The following is a 22,634-nucleotide window of genomic DNA, read 5'->3' as shown; positions in this document are numbered from 1 at the left end:
CTCTAAATTCATACACTCTAAAAGAAAGACCGATAAATAAATTATGATTTGAAAAACTAAATTTTAAAGTTTGTATATCAAAGAAGAGTGTAAGAAAATTCAAATTACATGCAGCAAACTTGTAAAGAATTATTGCAACCTTTGTCACAATTAAGGAGCTAATCTAATATTCAAAGATCTCTAAATCCAGAAGAAACAGACCAAAAACCTGATAGAATGGGCAAAAGACCTGAGTGTTCACAGTAAAATAAATGTAAAAAATAATAAAGAGTCTCAACTTCACTCTTATTCAGATAAATAGAAATAAGAAAAGGAAAAAAGAAAATAATTATTCTACTCTATCTCATCTCTCAGATGGCCAAAAGTTCTAAAGTTAAACAGCATATACCATGGGTAAGGCTTTTTTTTAATTGGTGTTGCAAGATACATCTTTTTTCCCCCAATAAGTTTACTTTCCTCCTATCCATGTCTTTATATATTTATATGTTTCTCATTAAACAGCACAAGGTTGAGTCTTGCATTTTTATCCAGACTAACAATCTGTGTCCTTTGGAGTATTTAATCTAGTTACATTTAATGCAGCTACTGATAGGGTTGGATTGAAGAATATCGTATTGCTATTTGATTTCTATTAATGTGGTTTATTCTTTGTTCTTTTGCCTGACTTTTCCTGCTATATTTTGTTGTATCTCATTTTGTCTTCTTTATTGGCTTTTAGTTATATATCTATATATTATTTTAGCTATTACTCTAGGATTACAATATGCCTCCTTCACATATTACAGGCAACCTTGAATTCATGCTATACCACTTCATATGTGAACATTGTAATGATATATTTTCATTTGTCTTCCTTCTCACCCTTTGAGTTCTTTTTGTCATACATTTCACCACTATATGCCGTAAATACTAAAGCATTTTTTGCCTTAAACTCAATAATCCATGTAAGAAATTGATATAAATACTTTTCCACTTGGTCACTTTTTAAAAATTAGAGTATAGTTGATTTACAATATTATATTAGTTTCAGGTGTCCGTATTTTTACAATTTATACTGACTATAAAGTTATCATAAAATATTGGCTATATTCCCTGTGTTGTACATTACATCCTTGTATCTTATTTATTTTATACCTAGTGGTTTGTACCTCTTAGTCTCCTTCCTCTATCTTCTTTCTCCCATTACCCTCTCCCCTCTGGTAACCACTAGCTTTTTTCTCTGTATCTATGAGTCTGTTTGTGTTTTATTACATTCGTTCATTTGTTTTATATTTTAGATTCCACGTGTAAGTGAAAATGTACAGTATTTATCTTTATCTGATTTATTTCACTAAACATAATACCCTCCAGGTCCATCCATGTTGCTGCAAATGGTAAATTTCATTGTTTATTTTATGGCTGAGTATATTCTATTGTGCATATATATATGCCACATCTTCTCTATGCATTCATCTGTTGATGGACACTGCGATTGATTCCATAGCTTGGCTTCTGTGAACATTGGTATAACTTTTTGAACTAGTTTTTTGTTTTCTTCAGATATATACGCAGGAGTGGAATTGCTGAATCACATGGTAGTTCTATTTTTAAGTATTTGAGGAACCTCAGTACTGTTTTCTATAGTGGCTATACCAATTTATATTCCCACCAACAGGATACCAGTTTTTTCTTTTCAACACATCCTTGCTAGCATTTGTTATTTCTTGTCTTTTTGACAATAACCATTCTGAGAAGTGTGAGGTGATATCTCACTGTGATTTTGATTTGCATTTACCTGATGATTAGTGATGTTGAACATCTTTTCATGTATCTGTTGGCCATTTGCATGTCTTCTTTGGAAAAATGTCTATTCAGATGACTGCCCATTAAAAACATTTTTTTAATTGAAGTATAGTTGATTTGCAATGTTGTGTTAATTTCTGCTGCACATCAAAGTGATTCAGTTATACATATATATATTCTTTTCATATTCTTTTCCATTATGATTTGTCACAGGATATTGAGTATAGTTCCCTGCACCTTGCCTATTTTTCAATTGGGTTTTTTTTTTTGATAATGAGTTGTGTGAGTTCTTTATATATTTTAGATGTTAATTGCTTATCAGACATATCACTAGTAAATAGTTTCTCTTATTCAGTAGGTTGCCTTTTGGTTTTGTTGATGGTTTCCTTTGCTGTGCAAAAGCTTTTAAGCTTAATTAGGTCCCATTTGTTTCTTTTTGCTTTTGTTTCCCTTGCCTGAGGAGAAATATCCAAAAAAACCCAATATATTGCTGAGACCTATGCCAAAGAGTGCACTGCCTATGTTTTCTTCTGAGAATTTAATGGTTTAAGATCTTTAATAAATTTTGAGTTTATTTTTGTATATGGTGTGAGAAAATGTTCTAATTTTACTCTTTCACATGTAGCTGTCCAGTTTTCCTGACACCACTTATTGAAGAGACTTTTCTCCATTGCATCATCTTGCCTTCTTTGTGGTATATTTTTTGACCTTATGTACATGTGTTCATTTCTGGGCTCTCTATTCTGTTCCATTAATCTTTGTGTCTGTTTTTGTGCCAATTTCATACTGTTTTGATTATGATAGCTTTATGGTACCGTATGAAGTCAGGGAGGATGATACCTCTAGCTTTGTTCTTTTTCCTCAGCATTTCTTTGGCTATTTGGGGTCCTTTGTTTTTGCATATGAATTTTAGGATCATTTGTTCTAGCTCTGAAAAATGGCATGGGTATTTTTATAGGGATTGCATTAAATCTGTAGGTTGTTTTGGATCATACCTCATGTTAATAATATTAATTCTTTCAATCCCTGAACATGTGATATCTTTCCATTTATTTGTTCAACTTCCTTCAATCAATGTTTTATAGTTTTTAGAGTATAGATCTTTCACCTTTTTGAATAAATGTATTCATAGGTATTTTATTTATTTTGATGGGTTGTAATTGGGATTTTTTTCTTTCTATTTCTGAGAGTTCATTACTAGTATATAAAAAAACAACAGATTTCCATATATTCATCTTATATCCTGCAACTTTACTGAATTCATTTATTTCTTTTAATATATTTTTTTTTTGGTGGAGTCGTTTGAGTTTTCTATATATAATATCATGTCATCTGCAAATAGTGACAATTTTACTTCTTTCATTCCTATTTGGATGCTTTTATTTCTTTTTCTTGTCTGATTGTTGTGGCTAGGACTTCCAATACTATGTTAAATAGAAATTGTGAGTGTGGGCCTTTTTGTCTTGTTCCTAACCTTAGAGGAAAAACTTTCAGCTTTTCATTGTTGAATATGATGTTAGCTGTGGGTTTGTCATAAATGGCCTTTATTATGTTGAGACATGTTCACTCTATACCAACTTTGTTGAAAGTTTTTATCATGAATCAATGTTGAATTTTGTCAAATGCTTTATCTGTATCTATTGAGATGATCATATGATTTTTATTCTTTGTTTTGTTAATGTGGTGTAGGGTTGATTGATTTGCAGATAAGGAACCATCCATCTGTCCCTTGAATAAATCCCACTTGATCTTGGTGTATGATCCTTTTAATGTATTGTTGAAGTTGGTTTGTTAATATTTTATTGAGGATTTTTGCATCTATGTAGGTCAGGGATTTTCTTTTTTTGTATTTCCTTCCTTCCTTCCTTCCTTCCTTCCTTCCTTCCTTCCTTCCTTCCTTCTTTCCTTCCTTCCTCCTTCCCTCCCTCCCTCCCTCTCTCCCTTCCTTCTCTCTCTCTTTCTTTCTTTCCCTCTCTCTCTTTCTTTCTCTTTCTTTCCCTCTCTTTCTTTCTTTCCCTCTTTCTTTCTCTCTCTCTTTCTTTCTTTCTTTTTTTCCCTCTCTCTCTTTCTTTCTCTTTCTTTCCCTCTCTCTCTCTTTTTCTTTCTTTCTTTTTTTCTTTTTTTCTTTCTTTCTTTCTTCTTTTGTGTTTGTCTGGTTTCAGTATCAGAGTAATGTTATCCTCATGGAATGTTTGTGAGTGTTCCCTCTTCATTATTTTGGAATAGTTGAGGAGGATAGGTGTTAACTCTTTAAATGTTTGGTAGAATTCCTTTGTCAAGCTGTCTGGTTCTGGACTTTTGTTTACTGGGAGATTTTTGATTTCTGAATCAATTTCAATTCTAGTTATCAGCTGTTCAGATGATCTATTTCTTCCTGATTCAGTCTTGGAAGATTGTATGTCTCTAGGAATTCATCCATTTCTTCTAGGTTGTCCCATTTGTTGGCATATAACTTTTTTGCAGTATTCTCTTATGATTGTTTGTATTTCTGTGGTATCAGTTGTAGCTTCACCTATTTCATTTCTTATTTTACTTATTTGGGTTCTCTCCCTTTTTTTCTTAAAAAAAAAGAAAAAAACATGGGCAGTTTTCAGTATGCTACCTTGGTGTGGGGACTGGGAGGAGGTCTGTGCACTCTTCAAGAGTGGAGTCTAGGGAAAGCCCTCCAGTAAGCCCAATGATTTTTAAACCAGCTAATGGGTCTCACCTTTTCAGTGTCAGACCCCAGGGCTGGGGTGCCTAATATGAAGCTCAAACCCGCTCTCTTCACAGTGAGGATCCCTGAGTCCGTGACATCCCCTCATTTTATGGGTCATCACTAGGGATAATGGTCTTGCCTAGATATCATCCCCTCCTCTTCCCAGACTCCCTCTGTGTGTGTATGTGTGCTTTAATAGCCTTGGTTGTAGAAGAGCTATTCTGCTAGTCTTCCAGTTATTCTCAGCAAGAGTTGCTCTATATGTAGTTGTAGTTTTGATGTGTTCTTGGGGGCAGGTGAGCTCGGGGTCTTCCTACTTCACCATCTTGAGTCCACATTTTACACTTTTATTTTTGTTTTTCCCTTCCTGCTTGCAAATGGGGGAATCATCTCCCTTCAGCTTGAAGACTTCTTTTAGTATTTCTTACAGTGCAGGTCTGATGGCAACAAATTCTCTTACCTTTGTTTTTCTGAAAATGTCTTTATTTTGTCTTCATTTTTGAACAATATTTTCACTGGACATAGAATTCTAGGTTGAATTCCAGAAATAGGTTGCTATTTTTTTCTTTCAGTCATTTAAAAATGTTATTTCCCTGCCTTCTGACTTCCATTATTTCTGATAAGAAGCTTGTTGTGATTCTTGTTTCCCCTAAAGTAATGTAAGTTCTTTTCCCCTCTGCCTATGGTCAACTGTTTCTCTTTATCTTTGATTTTCATTAATTTGACTATTACATGCTTAGATGTGATTTTCTTTGTCTTACTTGATTAACACAGGTTCATTGAGCCTCTTGACTCTGAATAAGAAATGTAGTCTAGCAATATGCCTCTGGAAAGTAAGGAAACTTTTGTTGAATTTTTTTCATAGTGAAATGTGTTTGTTGGCCAAAAGGGTATTGTGTGGGATACCAAGACAGGAAATAAACCCTGGAAGTTCTGCAAGTCCACAGTGAGTGCTATTGGCAGAAGTATGGTCATGGGCAGGGAAGACAGAGCCATCCCTGTTCCAATGCACATTCCCAAGAGAAATTAGCAAGAACTTGCATCCCTTTAGGTCTCTCGCCCCAGAGCTGGCTTGGCAGTTCTCTCTCCAACCACACTGGGACCTGAGTCTTCTTGTGGGTCTGGAGGGCAGGAGGGGTGATGGGAGAGGGTCTTGGTGAGTAGAGGCATTTCGTTAGAGGTCATTGCGGAGATGTTTTACTGCATTTCATTTTTTATTTCCATTACAGAGATCTTGCTTAAGCAAGGCAAGAATTTTTTCCTTGAAGGTGGGGGACAGAAGATACTTCTAAGGACAAGAAGATTTGAAGGAATCAGCATGTTTCAGGTACTTACCTGCCTCCATCCAAGTGTGCCCATGAGCAGACAGACCAGCTCACCAGGAAGGTGTTTTGAATACTTGTCAGAGAATGGCTGCCACGGGGGCCCAGAGGCTTGCTCTCTGGGGAGGTAAGTGTCTGAGCAGAGGCTCATGTCTTGTCCAGGGATGCCAGGAAGTCATCACAAGGGCAGGGGTTAGAAAACATGGAAGGCCTCTTGCTGGCTTGGCTGTCAGGGAGTCTGGCTCAGTCCAGGCTCTGTCCTAACGCTATGGTGCCTCCAGTCGGTCACTACCCCCTCCTGGGACTTTGTCTCCCTCATCTCTCAAAGGAGAATGAGGGTCTGCAACAAAGATTCTTAAACCTGTTTTAAATCATAAAACCATTTCCTCAAAAATCAATGTAATACTTGAGCTGAACATGTATGTGGCTGGGCAACTTTTTAAAATGCTGTGTTTTTTTGTTTCTATATTTTCCTTTTTGTCTTTTTCAATCAAGGAGCCAGGTCCTTAGTATGTCTTAGGGTTTTTTTCAGCTCTAAATCAGAAGCTGTGTGACATCACTGCTCTTCCTTTGTAAAAGTGCCCAGGTCATTAGGAGATTACGCTGCTGCATGCTTTGCGCACAAAAATGGGAAACGGCGTGCTTTTGAGGGTTACGTGATCCCAGGGTATTGACCCCATAGCGCAGAGGAGCATGGTGTGTGTTTGGGGCAGGATGGCACCTGCACAGAGCTGGAACTCACACTCAGCTCCCAGGCAGTGCTGCATAGCAGTGCAAGACCTTGGGTAGATGGCTGCTAGGAGTGTCTGGCAAGGTGAACCCAGCACAGGGAGATCCTTGCTCAGCAAAAAATCACATACTCTACATGTGGCCTCCAAGCCTTTCCTTCCTAAGTCTGAAAAGTCTAGGCCGTCTTGGACTGTATGGATGCAGCAGCAACCGTGATGGCCTAAAGAGCAGAGACGCTTCTCCATTTGTCCAGACCACATGGGCCTCCCTGATTCCAGGTTCATCTGCACAGGCAGGAGCTTGCAGTCATGACAGGGATCATGTTTTTGGTCCATCCAACAGGATGAGCGTGTAGACTCAGATTCTGATTGCCTTCAAACAAATACTTCATATGGGTTTTCCTACCACCTGAATGTGTGCAATGACATTCCTACCTGCTACTTTTAGAGTAAAAGAAATAAGGTTGCCCTTGTTCCTTCTTCCTCCCTCCCTGCTACCTTCTCCCCTAGGGGACAAGGATGCTCCCGTGAGCAGAGCGGGATCTTCACATCTAGAAAACAAATGACTCGTTCTAGAGTCACATGTAATAGCACTTCTACAGAGGGTAACCAGCAATAAAAATAAACACAAATGCTTTATCCCTGTGGACTTCCCACAGGGATAAAGAGATCTAGGCCCCTCAGGTGGAATCATGTGAAGGTGGGAAGGGAGAGAAAAGATTCAGATGAAAGTCAACACTGTCAGTTCCACGCGCGCTCAGATGATAGAACCTGTGTTACCGCGTCCACGCGCGCTCTGCTTGCTGCGTGATGGGCCAATAAATCAGAGGCGAGGTATCGAGGTAAGGGATAGGGCTTTATTCGCAAAGCCGGCAGACCGAGAAGACGGCCGACTAAAGTCTCAAAGCTAACCATCTTGTCTTGGTTTGGATGCCAATTTCTTTTACAGAAGAGAGATGGGAGAGGAGATGAGGAAGTAAGGTAAAAAGACCATAAGATTGGCAACTGTCCCCTGGAATGGCCAGTCTTCGGGAGGGGATGTGCTAATTTCTTCCCTCGGGGAGGGGATGTGATAATTTCTTCTTTCTTTTTCTTAAAAATAAATTTATTATTTTTTTATTGTTTATTTATTTTCATTCATTCGTTCATTTTTGGCTGCCTTGGGTCTTCGTTGCTGCGCGCAGGCTTTCTCTAGTTGCGGCGAACAGGGGCTATTCTTCGTCGTGGTGCACGGGCTTCTCCTTGCGGTGGCTTCTCTTGTTGTGGAGCATGGGCTCTAGGTGCACGGGCTTCAGTAGTTGTGGCACGTGGGCTCAGTAGTTGTGGCTTGCAGGCTCAGTAGTTGTGGTGCACGGGCTTAGTTGCTCCGCGGCATGTGGGATCTTCCTGGACCAGGGCTCGAACCCGTGTCTCCTGCATTGGCAGGCGGATTCTTAACCACTGTGCCGCCAGGGAAGTCCAATTTCTTCTTTCTTGCAGCCATCCAAAGAAGCCAGCCATCTTCTTTCTTGCAAACATCCTGACAGGGTCAGGATGTTTCCCTAAACAAAGGCACTTTCCTTTAACATTCAGGCAGAGAGGCAGGGTTCCCTGAGGCAGGTCATTGTGTATAGACAGTATCCTTTTAGTGAACAAAAGCAACGGAAAGCAAAGGTTAAAGTAAAAGAAACAGATCCAACATGTAGTCAGATTTGGCTCCTCACTGTTACACCTATCTTATGTCCACCGTACAACCCCAATGTCTGGCACTTAGTAGTTGCTCAATCAGTGCGTGTGTTGATTGGTGAAAAACATTGTGCTTTTCAGTCCTGCTAAAGACAGGAGTCCTTTCTAACTCAAAAGCTCCCAGGTGACCAGCAGGGAATCTCAGCCTAGAGGCCAGCAGTGACTAAAGGGACAGGCTGAAAGGGACTCAAGCTACTGAGTGACCACGTGGCCAGTGGACCCTGAACACATGGCGGGCATTGGGCTGCATGTGGGAATTGAGCTGGCCCTGACCAGGAGAGAGATGGGGCCAAGGGTTCTGGAGAGACATCCCTCATGGGCCCTGCCTGGTGCCAGCACAGGCCTGGTCCCTCTGATACCCCTCTCTGCCAGGGCATGAGCTGGGATGGCATCTCAGTGGTGATGCCCTGCTGGAACCCTAGGGTGCTCAGGGTGTCCTGGGTGGGAAGGATATGAGGAAGGGGTCAGCTCAGATCAGTGTGGTCTGGAGGGGACAGGAGTCGGTGGACTCTGAGAACTCATGGTGGTGAGCAGGGATGGACAAGAGGCAGCCTGGGGACTGGAGGCAGAGCTGGTCCGTGAGCTCCGAGGAGGGCTGGGAGGACACTCAGCCTAGGTGAGAATGAGGAGCTTCTCACGAGACCCACCCCTGCTCTGCGCCGGCCTCCCTGGCTGTGGGAGAGAAACGTCTGCTCAGGAAGGCGCCTCCCCTCCCCAGTGGTGGGGCTCTGTCCTGCAGCTGCAGCCCCAGGCTGTGCCTGCTTGGTGTCCAGGACCCGTGGTGTGATCCCCTCCTCTCCGCCATGTAACACAGGGCCAGGAGCCAAGAAGCTCACCCTGAGCCCCAGGACCAGAGAGGTTCATGTTTTCTCCTGACGGTGCTCAGCGGCAGCCCTGGAAGGAGGGCAGGCCCTGAAAGACAGGTGTGGGTATGCAGGACCTGGGTAACAGCTTTGCATGGGGTTTATGGGAAGAGGTGGTGGGAGGGGGAAGAGGTGGAAGCAGAAAACTGCAAAATTTGGTCGTTGGCTTTCGAAACATAGAGTGGGTGCCTATGAAGAAGGATCAATGAGTAAACGAGAAGCCAGCCCTTCCTGCTCAGCTGAGAGACATTTATTCAGCTGCTGATACCCCCAGCCCCCCAGTGTAATTCTGGATCAGCTCCAGGGAAGAAGGTCTGGTTCCACAGTCAGAGGCTTTTCATGGTTTTCTTTATCCAGGGCAGGAAACTTGAGACTTTGGTGCAGGCCCGTGGAGGTGACCCATTTTTCTGTCCATAGGAGACAATGCCCTGGGCCACATTGTTACACACCAGAGGGCCCCCGGAGTCCCCCTGAGGACAGAGAAGGGGAAGCACTGAGCCAGGTCTCCTCCTGGCCCTGCCTCCCTGCCGTCCCAAGCCCCCTCTCGGGGGAGGCCACCTTGCATGGCCTCCAGGTAGGAGGTCAGAGGGCAGGGCAGGCCCCCGTGGTCCCCTCGGCTGCCAAGCCCTGACCCTGGACATTGTCACTGCTTCACTTCACCAGGTGGCAGCACCCTCTCCTCCCCCAGGTCTCAGATCCTTTCTCTATCAGGACGCTGTGGGACTGTGGGCTCCAAGCTGCTGTTCAAGGACATGGAAGCAGGTTGGTGGGCTGACACTCAACAGGGAGGATGAGCTCATTAAGCCAGGTGGGTTCCAGTTCTGAGGAGGCACCTGCTTTTAACTACCACACACTCAGGAAGCCCAGTTTTCTAACACCTGCGCCTCAGTGTGTTGCAAATTCCCGCTCTGAAGGAGCACCAGGTTTAGATTCCCCATAGGTCTTTTGTAGACTTGCAGGGGCCCTAGGCACTCCCAGCTCTGGCTGTTCCCCCTTCTCTTCCTGGAGAGAAAGGTCCCAGCTTAGAGGGTGGGGCAGTTCCCACACTGCTTGGGTCCCCTGGTCCCAGATCTTCTACGAACACGTGTCTCCCCAGAGCCAGGCAAGGTAGGTGGTCATTCTCACCTTAAAGGAAGCTTTGTTTTCCTTTGGGTCCCCCACACACAGCTGAATGGCATTGTTGTAATAATTGTGTAAGTAGAGTTCACACTTTTGATCCTTCTGTATGGTCAGCTTTACCTCCTGCAGAGTGTCTGAGTACGTGCCCAGAGCGACCTGCCCCCAGCCGGCTACACTGCACACCCGTCCTGGCTTCACCCGAGCCTTGCGCCTGGGCAGGCTGAGGGGTCTCACGGCTGCAGTCTGCTTGACCTTTCTCTCCAGCTGATGGGAAGAGGCAAGAGAGTCCAGCTCAGCCAGTGGTCCCCGGGCCTGGACATGGCAATGATGCTGCCGTGTCTTCCCTCTCACCTGAGCCACAGGGACTGGTCAGGCAGCCAGATGGGAGGGAGGAAAGGGATGCGTGGCAGTGGGAGGGGAAATGATCTGTTTCCAGGAGGGCAGGAGAAGCAAGGAGGTTTACCTTTAATAACATGATGTCATTGGAGTAGTTCTTTTCATTATAGCCTGGGTGGGGGATGGCTCTTCTCACCGGGATGACCTGCTGGGTCCTCTCCCGATCCTTGATGTTGTGGGCCCCCAGGGTGACGTTGACTGAGCTGCACAGACAGCAAAGCAGGAGGTGGAGTCACAGGAGATACAGCCCGGGAGCCGAAGGGCAGGTGACACCAGGGCCGGGCTGCAGCTGAGGGGAAATGCAGGCAACAGGAGGGCCCCGGGGGCTGAACTGTCTGTGCCCTCTGTTTCTTGGCAGGCAAGGTCGGATTCTGGAGCCATTGGTAAGGGCACAGTGGTTCCCAAGTGTCAGCCCCAGGAAAACATGTGAAGTTGCATTAGTTTGTATTCTGATACCAAGGCATGCCCTATCTCTAGTCTCTCTTACTTCAGCAATGCCTCTGACACTGACCTGCCCCTCCCCGCTGCCCTCTTTCTCACCCTCTCAGGAGCCCTCCCAGCTCATGCGTTCCTAGGAGGCTGGTTGCTTCCAGAGAAAAAGGCAGGGCTCCCTGTCAGGGGTTTTCAGGAGGGTGCGGGCTACTTCCGGCTCCTCACCTTCCCCAGCAGTGAGCGGCTGTCAGCACAAAGTCCTCTCGAATCAGGAACCCACCGCACCTTTTTTGATCATCCTGGTCCCAGATCTGAAGAAATGCCATGTAGGGGCGGGAGTGGGGCTTGGCCTCATGGCCCCCGATGATCTCCCCTGAAGGAAAAGACTGTTCTGCTTGTGTGCAACCACTGACTGCACCTGGCAGGCATCGACTTGATGCTCAGAACTGCTGGGCACTGCAGGTCCAGCCTGGCCTGAGGTTGGCAGTGTGAGGGGCCTCAACATCCTCTTCTAGAAAAGGGAAGAGCAGCAGTCTGGGTCTGTGAAACTGTCTTCCACACATAGTTGGAGGTGAGCATACCTGTCTTAGGTACAGCAAAGTCCTAGAGGCTTCTGAACATTCCTCTCCCGACTATGCTTTGTTTTAATGAGTTTCTAAGGGCCCTGTCATCCCGTGATGTCTAGGGTAGCCTAGCTTTCCAGTGCTCAGGGTTTTAGAGGAGGGATCTAGATGTCATCATAGCCTATTTCCCAGGGCCTGACACACAGTAAGTGCCCAATAAGTATTTGTTGGCTACATGAAGGAATGACCACACCCCTGTCCACCCCCCACCGACACACACACAAAATGGGCCTCTGGAAGGGGGTTGTTGGTAGGGCCAACGCTGGTGGGATTCTGGAAAGGAGAGAAGTTCTGGTCTGCCCAACAGTGGCTTCATCCTTGAAAGAGGGGAGCCAGTAATGGCTCAGGAAGAAAAGCAGATTAAAGACCTAAATGTAAGGCCAGAAACTATCAAACTCTTAGAGGAAAACATCGGCAGAACACTCTACGACATAAATCGCAGTAAGATCCTTTTTGACCCACCTCCTAGAGAAATGGAAATAAAAACAAAAATAAACAAATGGGACCTACTGAAACTTAAAAGATTCTGCACAGCAAAGGAAACCATAAACAAGACCAAAAGACAACCCTCAGAATGGGAGAAAATATTTGCAAATGAAGCAACCGACAAAGGATTAATCTCCAAAATTTATAAGCAGCTCATGCAGCTCAATAACAAAAACACAAACAACCCAATCCAAAAATGGGCAGAAGACCTAAATAGACATTTCTCCAAAGAAAATATACAGATTGTCAACAAACATGTGAAAGAATGCTCAACATCATTAATTATTAGAGAAATGCAAATCAAAACTACAATGAGATATCATCTCACACAGGTCAGAATGGCCATCATCAAAAAATCTAAAAACAATAAATGCTGGAGAGGGTGTGGAGAAAAGGGAACCCTCTTGCACTGTTGGTGGGAATGTAAATTGATACAACCACTATGGAGAACAGTATGGAGGTTCCTTAAAAAACTACAAATAGAACTACCATACGACCCAGCAATCCCACTCCTGGGCATGTACCCTGAGCAAACCATAATTCAAAAAGAGTCATGGGGCTTCCCTGGTGGCACAGTGGTTGAGAGTCCACCTGCCGATGCAGGGGACACAGGTTTGTGCCCTGGTCCGGGAAGATCCCACATGCCACAGAGCGGCCCGTGAGCCATGGCCGCTGAGCCTGCATGTCCAGAGCCTGTGCTCTGCAACGGGAGAAGCCACAACAGTGAGAGGCCCGTGTACCGCAAAAAAAAAAAAAAAAAAAAAAAAAGAGTCGTGTACCAAAATGTTCATTGCAGCACTATTTACAATAGCCAGGACATGGAAGCAACCTAAGTGTCCATCAACAGATGAATGGATAAAGAAGATATAGTACATATATACAATGGAATATTACTCAGCCATAAAAAGAAACAAAATTGAGTTATTTGTAGTGAGGTGGATGGACCTAGAGTCTGTCATACAGAGTGAAGTAAGTCAGAAAGAGAAAAACAAATACCGTATGCTAACACATATATATGGAATCTAAGAAAAAAAAAAAGGGGTCATGAAGAACCTAGGGGTAAGATGGGAATAAAGACACAGACCTACTAGAGAATGGACTTGAGGACACAGGGAGGGGGAAGGGTAAGCTGTGACAAAGTGAGAGAGTGGCATGGACATATATACACTACCAAATGTAAAATAGATAGCTAGTGGGAAGCAGCTGCATAGCACAGGGAGATCAGCTTGGTGCTTTCTGACCACCTAAAGGGGTGGGATGGGGGGGTGGGATAGGGAGGGTGGGAGGGAGGGAGATGCAAGAGGGAAGAGATATGGGAACATATGTATATGTATAACTGATTCACTTTGTTATAAAGCAGAAACTAACACACCATTGTAAAGCAATTATACTCCAATAAAGATGTTAAAAAAAAAAAAAAGAAGAGGAAAGCAGAGGTGGGGAAAGGGACTGAGGAGCCTGGGGACTGAGCAAAGGCAACAGCACCAACTCCGAGGTCTGCTGAGCAGTTGCTGAGGGAGCACCTGTCTCATCCTAGATGCAGAAGCCAGGCCTACTCTGCCGTCTTCAGGGGAATTGATTATCTTCTCTTTTCCAGTTTCCGACCCTCTGCCATCACTTCTAGGAAAGTTCGATTTTCCACACAGCAAATGTAGGGCTGGAGGAGGGGATAGTACCCACTGGCTTTTCTTGAGAACAACCTTTGCTCTGTCACTCCTGCTGGAGGCGTATCCAGCATCATACTTGGGGGTATGAGATGGGACGGGAGCTGGTGTTCAGAATGTTTCCAGTGGATAGAGGGATCAGGGGTGTGCAGAAGGGGCAGGTGATCGGTGCCAACTGGGGTAAGAGGTTGGGCCTCTGAGGGTGGGGATGGTCACTCACCAGACTTTGCCCTGGGGGGCAGTGAAAAGGCCAACGGGAGCAGGAACAGGAGTGGCTGCATCTTCCCAGGAAGGCTGCCCAGGTCGGAGCTGCTGGTGTTTCCTCCTTGCTCTCTTTTTAGCCCCCCCAGGAGAGGAAGGAGGTGCAAGTGGGCTCAGTGACCTCTTGTTCCCCTCTGGTTTTGTGGTGCTTCATCCTAGAAGGCTTTCTACGGAAGCTGCCTCGCCCCCACTCCGTCTACCTGATGACGTTCTCTGGGTGGTTGTGTGAGAAATATGTAGTGACCACATGGGTACCCACAGATGATGACTCAGCGCAGACCACTTGTTCCAGCCTAGAGCAGGAACCCAAGAATACAGGGCGGGGACTGTAGGATGTGGTATCGCCCAGTAGAGGTCCTGGAGCCCAGAAACCTGAGTCATCAGTGGTTGAACCACCAAGGCCTCATTTCCATGCTGCTGAGTCCACAGGATGACTTCTTTAGCTGATGCGAGTTTAGGCTCTTCTCTATGCTATGATCAAACATACTGCACATGTGTCTCCTTCCCTTAGAGAGCTGACTGTCTGGTGGAAGAGAAAGAAACATCTGTGACCAGATTGCAACTCAGGAAGGGCTTGGTTGAGGGACGCACAGGACAATAACAGAGCATGGCCACCATGTACTAAATCTATATAGGCACCCATTCATCACCTTAACTTCCTTTCTAGAGGACTTTTAACATCTTTTATTTTTTTTAATTACAAATGCTCAGAGTGATAGAGTCCATCTCTCTTGTTAATGTTTGGAAACAAACGTTCTGCACTTGACATTTGGCCTAAATTCATGAATCACTCTGACCCTAGAAATTGAATCCAGGGATGATTTAAGCCTAGGTCATTCTTACTTTGGATAGGCTGGGGTCAGTTTCACCCAAACCACATGAACTGAGACAGAAAAGGCTGGTTCGCCAAAGGAAGTTCAAATTACTAAGTAGCCTGTACCATGTGAAGTGGGAAAGCATGCTGGCTGACCAAAGACCAATAATTGTCCTTTTAGTATTCTCTGTGCTGTGTGCAGAAAGCCACACTTCTGATACAGCAGGCCTGGCACATTATAGGATGACATTGGCTGAACAAACTCTGCTAATGATCTTGCTAAAATGGAAATGAAGGACCATTCTTTCTAAATAGCCCAAGCCCAGTTCTGTTCAAGAACAACAAAGAATCTCTCAGTGATTAGACTCTGGTGATTTAAGGTTCCATCTTTACATTTCTGTACTTTACAATTTTTCTATGAGGAATATTATGCATCAAAAGACATAATTCCAGGGTAAATATCCTCCTTATGAAAACAGATACATTTATTAAGCCTCTACTTTTTTGAACTTAGCTTGCCCAGTGGTAGAAATTTTAAAAATAAAATTAGTTTTTTTATTTTAGTGGTAGTATATGTTATTAAGAAAATTTGAGGTACTTCCATGGTGGCTCAGTGATTAAGAATCTGCCTGCCAATGCAGGGGACACGGGTTCGAGCCCTGGTCTGGGAAGATCCCACATGCTGCGGAGCAACGAAGCCTGTGCGCCACAACTACTGAGCCTGCGCTATACAGCCTGCGAGCCACAAATCCTGAGCCCATATGATGCAACTACTGAAGCCCATGTGCCTAGAGCCCATGCTCCACAACAGAGAACCCACCGCAATGAGAAGCCCACGCACCACAATGAAGAGTAGCCCCAGCTCGTCACAACTACAGAAAGCCCACGCACATAGACTGGCTGAATGGATACAAAAACAAGACCCATATATATGCTGTCTAAAAGAGACCCACTTCAGACCTAGGGACACATACAGACTGAAAGTGAGGGGATGGAAAAAGATATTCCATACAAACGGAAATCAAAAGAAAGCTGGAGTAGCAATTCTCCTATCAGACAAAATAGACTTTAAAATAAAGACTATTACAAGAGACAAAGAAGGACACTACATAATGATCAAGGGATCAATCCAAGAAGAAGATATAGCAATTGTAAATTTTTATGCACCCAACACAGGAGCACCTCAAAACATAAGGCAAGTGCTAACAGCCATATAAGGGGAAATTGACAGTAATACAATCATAGTAGGGGATTTTAACACCCCACTTTCACCAATGGACAGATCATCCAAAATGAAAATAAATAAGGAAATGCAAGCTTTAAATGATACATTAAACAAGATGGCCTTAATTGATATTTACAGGGCATTCAATCCAAAAACAACAGAATATACTTTCTTCTGAAGTGCTCATGGAACATTCTCCAGGACAGATCATATCTTGGGTCAGAAATCAAGCCTTGGTAAATTTAAGAAAATTGAAATCATATCAAATATCTTTTCCAACCACAGTGCTATGAGACTAGATATCAATTACAGGAAAAAATCTGGAAAAAAATACAGACACATGGAGGCTAAACAATACACTACTAAATAACCAAGAGATCACTGAAGAAATCAAAGAGGAAATAAAAATATACTTAGAAACAAATGACAATGAAAACACGACAACCCAAAACCTATAGGGTGCAGCAAAAGCGATTCTAAGAGGGAAGTTTATAGCAATACAATCCTACCTCAAGAAACAAGAAACAGCTCAAATAAGCAACCTAACCTTACACCTAAAGCAATTAGAGAAAGAACAAAAAAACCCCGCAGTTAGCAGAAGGAAAGAAATCATGAAGATCAGATCAGAAATAAATGAAAAAGAAATGAAGTAAACAATAGCAAAGATCAATAAAACTAAAAACTGGTTCTTTGAGACGATAAACAAAATTGATAAAGCATTAGCCAGACTCATCAAGAAAAAAAGGGAGAAGACTCAAATCAATAGAATTAGAAATGATAAAGGAGAAGTAACAACGGACACTGCAGAAATACATAGGATCATGAGAGATTATTACAAGCAACTACATGCTAATAAAATGGACAACCTGGAAGAAATGGACAAATTCTTAGAAAAGCAGAACCTTCCAAGACAGAACCAGGAAGAAATAGAAACTATAAACAGACCAATCACAAGCACTGAAATTGAAACTGCCATTAAAAATCTTCCAACAAACAAAAGCCCAGGACCAGATGGCTTCACAGGTGAATTCTATCAAACATTTAGAGAAGAGTTAACACCCATCCTTCTCAAACTCTTCCAAAAATTTGCAGAGGAAGGAACACTCCCAAACTCATTCTATGAGGCCACCATCACCCTGATACCAAAACCAGACAAAGATGTCACAGAGAAAGAAAACTACAGCCAATATCACTGATGAACATAGATGCAAAAATCCTCAACAAAATACTAGCAAACAGAATCCAACAACACGTTAAAAGGATCATACACCGTAAACAAGTGAGGTTTATCCCAGGAATGCAAGGATTCTTCAATATACGCAAATCAATCAATGTGATAAACCATGTTAACAAATTGAAGGAGAAAAACCATATGATCATCTCAATAGATACAGAAACAGCTTCGACAAAATTCCACACCAATTTATGATTAAAACCCTCCAGAAAGTAGACACAGAGTGAACTTTCCTCAACATAATAAAGGTCATATATGACAAACCCACAGCCAACATCGTTCTCAATGGTGAAAAACTGAAACAATTTCCACTAAGATCAGGAACAAGACAAGGATGTCCACTCTCACCACTATTATTCAACATATTTTGGAAGATTTAACCGCAGCAATCAGAGAAGAAAATGAAATTAAGGGAATCCAAGTCAGAAAAGAAGTAAAGCTGTCACTGTTTGCAGATGACATGATACTATACATAGAAAATCCTAAAGATGCTACCAGAAAACTACTAGAGCTAATCAATGAAGTTTGTAAAGTAGCAGGATACAAAATTAATGCACAGAAATCTCTTGCATTCCTACACTAATGATGAAAAATCTGAAAGGGAAATTAAGGGAACATTCCCATTTACCATTGCAACAAAAAGAACAAAATACCTAGGAATAAACTTACCTAAGGAGACAGAAGACCTGCATGCAGAAAACTGTAAGACACTGATGAAAGAAATTAAAGAGGATACAAACAGATGGAGAGATATACCATGTTTTTGGATTGGAAGGATCAACATTGTGAAAATGACTCTACTACCCAAAGCAATCTACAGATTCAGTGCAATCCCTATCAAACTACCAATGGCATTTCCCACAGAACTAGAACAGAAAATTTCACAATTTGTATGGAAACACAAAAGACCCCAAATAGCCTAAGCACCCTTAAGAAAGAAAAACACACCTGAAGGAGTCAGGCTTCTGAACTTCAGACTATACTACAAAGCTACAGTCATCAAGACAGTATGGTAGTGGCACAAAAACAGAAATATAGATCAATGGAACAGGATAGAAAGCCTAGAGATAAACCCACACACATATGGTCAACTTATATTTGATAAAAGAAACAAGAATATACAATGGAGAAAAGACAGCGTCTTCAATAAGTGGTGCTGGGAAAACTGGACAGCTACATGTAAAAGAATGAAATTAGAACACTCCCTAACACCATATGCAAAAATAAACTCAAAATGGATTAAGGACCTAAATGTAAGGCCAGAAACTATCAAATTCTTAGAGGAAAACATAGGCAGAACACTCTATGACATAAATCACAGCAAGATCCTTTTTGACCCACCTCCTAGAGAAATGGAAATAGAAACAAAAATAAGTAAATGGGACCTAATGAAACTTAAAAGCGTTTGCACAGCAAAGGAAACCATAAACAAGATGAAAAGACAACCCTCAGAATGGGAAAAAAATATTTGTAAATGAAGCAACTGACAAAGGATTAATCTCCAAAATTTATAAGCAGCGCATGCAGCTCAATATCAAAAAAAACAAACAACCCAATCCAAAATTGGGCAGAAGACCTAAAAAGACATTTCTCGAAAGAAGATGTACAGACTGCCAACAAACACATGAAGGGATGCTCAGCATCACTAATCATTAGAGAAATGCAAATCCAAACTACAATGAGGTATCACCTCATACCAGTCAGAATGGCCATCATCAAAAAATCTACAAACAGGGCTTCCCTGGTGGCGCAGTGGTTGAGAGTCCACCTGCCGATGCAGGGGACACGGGTTCGTGTCCTGGTCTGGGAAGATCCCACGTGCTGCGGAGCGGCTGGGCCCGTGAGCCATGGTCGCTGAGCCTGCGCGTCCGGAGCCTGTGCTCCGCAATGGGAGAGGCCACAACAGTGAGAGGCCTGCATACCGCAAAAAAATAAAAATAAAAAATCTACAAACAATAAATGCTGGAGTGGATGCAGAGAAAAGGGAACCCTCTCTCACTGTTGGTGGGAATGTAAATTGATACAGCCACTATGGAGAACAGTATGGTGGTTCCTTAAAAAACTACAAACAGAACTATCATACAACCCAACAATCTCACTGCTGGCCATATACCCTGAGAAAATCATAATTCAAAAAGAGTCATGTACCACAATGTTCACTGCAGCTCTATTTACAATAGCCAGAATACAGAAGCAACCTAGTGTCCATTGACAGAGGAATGGATAAAGAAGATGTGGCACATATATACAGTGGAATATTACTCAGCTATAAAAAGAAATGAAATTGAGTTATTTGTAGTGAGGTGGATGGACCTAGAGTCTGTCATACAGAATTAAATAAATCAGAAAGAGAAAAACGAATACTGTATGCTAACACATATATATATGGAATCTAAAAAAAAAAAGGAAAAATTGTTCTGAAGAACCAAGGGGCAGGACAGGAATAAAGACGCAGAAGTAGAGAAAGGACTTGAGCACACAGGGAGTGGGACGGGTAAGCTGGGATGAAGTGAGAGAGTGGCATGGACATGTATACACTACCAAATGTAAAACAGATAGCTAGTGGATGCAGCTGCATAGCACAGGGAGATCAGCTCAGTGCTTTGTGACCACCTAGAGGGGTGGGATAGGGAAGGTGGGAGGGAGACGCAAGAGGGAGGGGATATGGGGACATATGTATACATATAGTTGATTCACTTTGTTATACAGCAGAAACTAACACAACATTGTAAAAAAAATTATACTCCAATAAAGATGTTAAAAAAAAATAAAATACTTGGGATCATGTTACATATACAATGTAATTTTCTATTATCCTCACTAAACCCTGCAACTTAAGCATTTCCCCCACATTCCTAAACATCTATTAGTCAATATCACCATAGTCTCTCTTCTCTAATTATTAAAAATTTTAACATGAAATTAATTTCTAAAATTGTTGGAAAATTAAAAAAATAATTTAAGCAGAAAGAAAATAATTTAAAATACCTGATTTCCCATCACTCATTGATAATCATCTTTAATGTCTTGAAGGGTGATCTAACATTTTTTCTCATGTATATCTGCATTTTTAAAAATCATAAGGGGATTATGCTAAATACAAGGCTGTGACCCTTTATTAAAATTGAGGTGAAATTCACATAACCTACAATTAACTATTTTAAATACAATTTAGTGGCATTAAGTGCATTCCAAGTGTGCAACCACCTGCTCTCTCTAGTTTGAAAACTTTTTCATAACCCCAGAAGAACATCCCATCCACACGGGCTGACTACTTGGTCATGGTGTATAATCCTTTTAGTGTGCGGTTGAATTCAATTTGATAGTATCTTGTTGAGGATTTTTGCATCTATTTTCATAAGGGATATTGGTCTGCAATTTTCTTTTCTTTTGGTATCTTTGGTCTTGGTATCTGGGTAATCCTGGCCTTATACAATGTGTTAGGAAGAGTTCCCTCCTCTAATTTTTTGGAACAAGTCTGGGTAAGGTTGGTGTTAATTCTTCTTTAAATGTTCGTAGAATTCACCGGTGTAGAAATCTGGTCCTGGGATTTTCTTTGTTGGCAGGTTTTTGTTTATTGTTTCAATCTCTTTTCTTGTCATAAGTCTGGTTAGATTTCTTATTTCTTCTTGAGTCAGTTTTGGTAGTTTCTGTGTTTCCAGGAATTTGTTCATTTCATCTTAATTATCTAATTTTTTGGTGTAGAAATGTTGATAGCATTCTCTAATAATCCTTTTAATTTCTCTGAGGTTGGTAGTAATGTCCCCTTCTTTCATTTCTGATTTTCTTAATTTGAGTCTTCTTTTTTTGTTGTTGTTGGTCTAGCTAAAAGTTTGTCAAATTTGTTGATCTTTTCAAAGAACAAACTTTTGGTTTTGTTGATGCTTTCTATTTTGATTATTTTTCTCTAATCTTTATTATTTCCTTCCTTTTGCTGGTTTGGGTTGTTTGATCTATTTTTAGTTTTGTTAGGCTTAAATTTGTGTTGTTGATTAGAAATCTTTCTTTTTCTTTAATGTAGTCATTTATAGCTATATATTTTCCTCTGAGCATTGCTTTTACTGCATCCTATACATTTTGTATGTTGTGTTTTCATATTCACTTGTCCCAAAGTTCTTTCTAATTTCTCTTGCAATTTTTTCTTAGACCCACTGGTTACTTAAGATTGTGTTGTTTAATTTCCATGTATTTCCATGTTTGTGAATTTTCCAGTTTTCCTTCTGTTATTGATCTCTAGCTTCATTCCATTGTGGTTGAAGAAGATAATTTATATTATTTTAATTTTTTAAAATGTATTGAGAAATGTTTTATGGCCTAACCTATGGTGTATCCTAGAGAATTCTGTGTATGCACTTGAGAAGTACGTGTAGCATACTGCTGTCAGAGTGTTTTGTATGTCTGTTTGTTCTAATTGGTTTATAGATGTTCTATCTACAATTGAAAGTAAGGTATTGAAGTCTCCAACTATGTTTATAAAACTGTCTATTTCTCTCCTCAATTATCTCAATGTTTTCTTCATATATTTTGGAGTTCTGATGTTTGGTGTGTTATGTATTCTTAATGAATTGACCTTTTGTCAATATATAATGTCCTTTGTCTCTTTTAACAATTTTTCACTTAAAATCTATTTTACCTGGTATTGATATAACCACTCCAGTTTCCTCTGGGTTGCTATTTGCATAGAATATCTTTTTCTACTTTTTCATTTCCAACATTTTTGTCTTTGTATTTAAAGGGAGTCTCTTGAAAGCTGCATAGACTTGAATCATATTTTTAAATTTATTCTTCCAATTTCTATCTTTTAATTGGTTAGTTTAATCCACTTAAAATTTAAATGATTACTGATAATGATAGGCTTACCTCTGCCATTTTGCTATTTGGTTTTTATATATTTTCTGTTTCTCAATTCCTCCAATATTGCCTTCTTTTTTGTTTGCTTTTTTTTTCTACTGTACTTTTTTTTTTTTTTTTTTTTTTTGCTTTACGCAGCCCTCTCACTGTTGTGGCCTCTCCCGTTGTGGAGCACAGGCTCCGGACACGCAGGCTCAGCGGCCATGGCTCACGGGCCCAGCCACTCCACGGCATGTGGGATCTTCCCGGACCAGGGCATGCACCCGCATCCCCTGCATCGGCAGGTGGACTCTCAACCACTGCGCCACCAGGGAAGACCCTCTACTGTACTATTTTAAATACCTCTTCATTTCCATTTCTGTATATTTTAAAGTTACTTTCTTAATGGTTACTGTATTTAATGCCCTAAAT

At 41.8% G+C, this 22,634-nt stretch overlaps 1 protein-coding gene across 1 annotated transcript; it reads right to left on the bottom strand.

The window, feature by feature from the left end:
• Positions 1 to 8,965: 8,965 nt before the first annotated feature.
• LOC101324871 (granzyme B) lies at positions 8,966 to 14,234 on the bottom strand. The gene is made up of 5 exons (XM_033852597.2): positions 14,059 to 14,234; positions 11,291 to 11,438; positions 10,701 to 10,836; positions 10,244 to 10,501; positions 8,966 to 9,588 (listed from the first exon to the last, which is right to left on the bottom strand). Exons 1-5 carry the CDS (start codon positions 14,117 to 14,119, stop codon positions 9,445 to 9,447), a joined length of 747 nt encoding a protein of 248 aa, XP_033708488.1. The 5' UTR covers positions 14,120 to 14,234; the 3' UTR covers positions 8,966 to 9,444.
• Positions 14,235 to 22,634: the final 8,400 nt, after the last annotated feature.

The sequence above is a fragment of the Tursiops truncatus genome, chromosome 2 (genome assembly GCF_011762595.2).
Source record: "Tursiops truncatus isolate mTurTru1 chromosome 2, mTurTru1.mat.Y, whole genome shotgun sequence".
NCBI lineage: Eukaryota > Metazoa > Chordata > Mammalia > Artiodactyla > Delphinidae > Tursiops > Tursiops truncatus.
The sequence above is the reverse complement of the archived record's forward strand: the minus strand, read 5'-3'. Positions and strand labels throughout refer to the sequence as shown.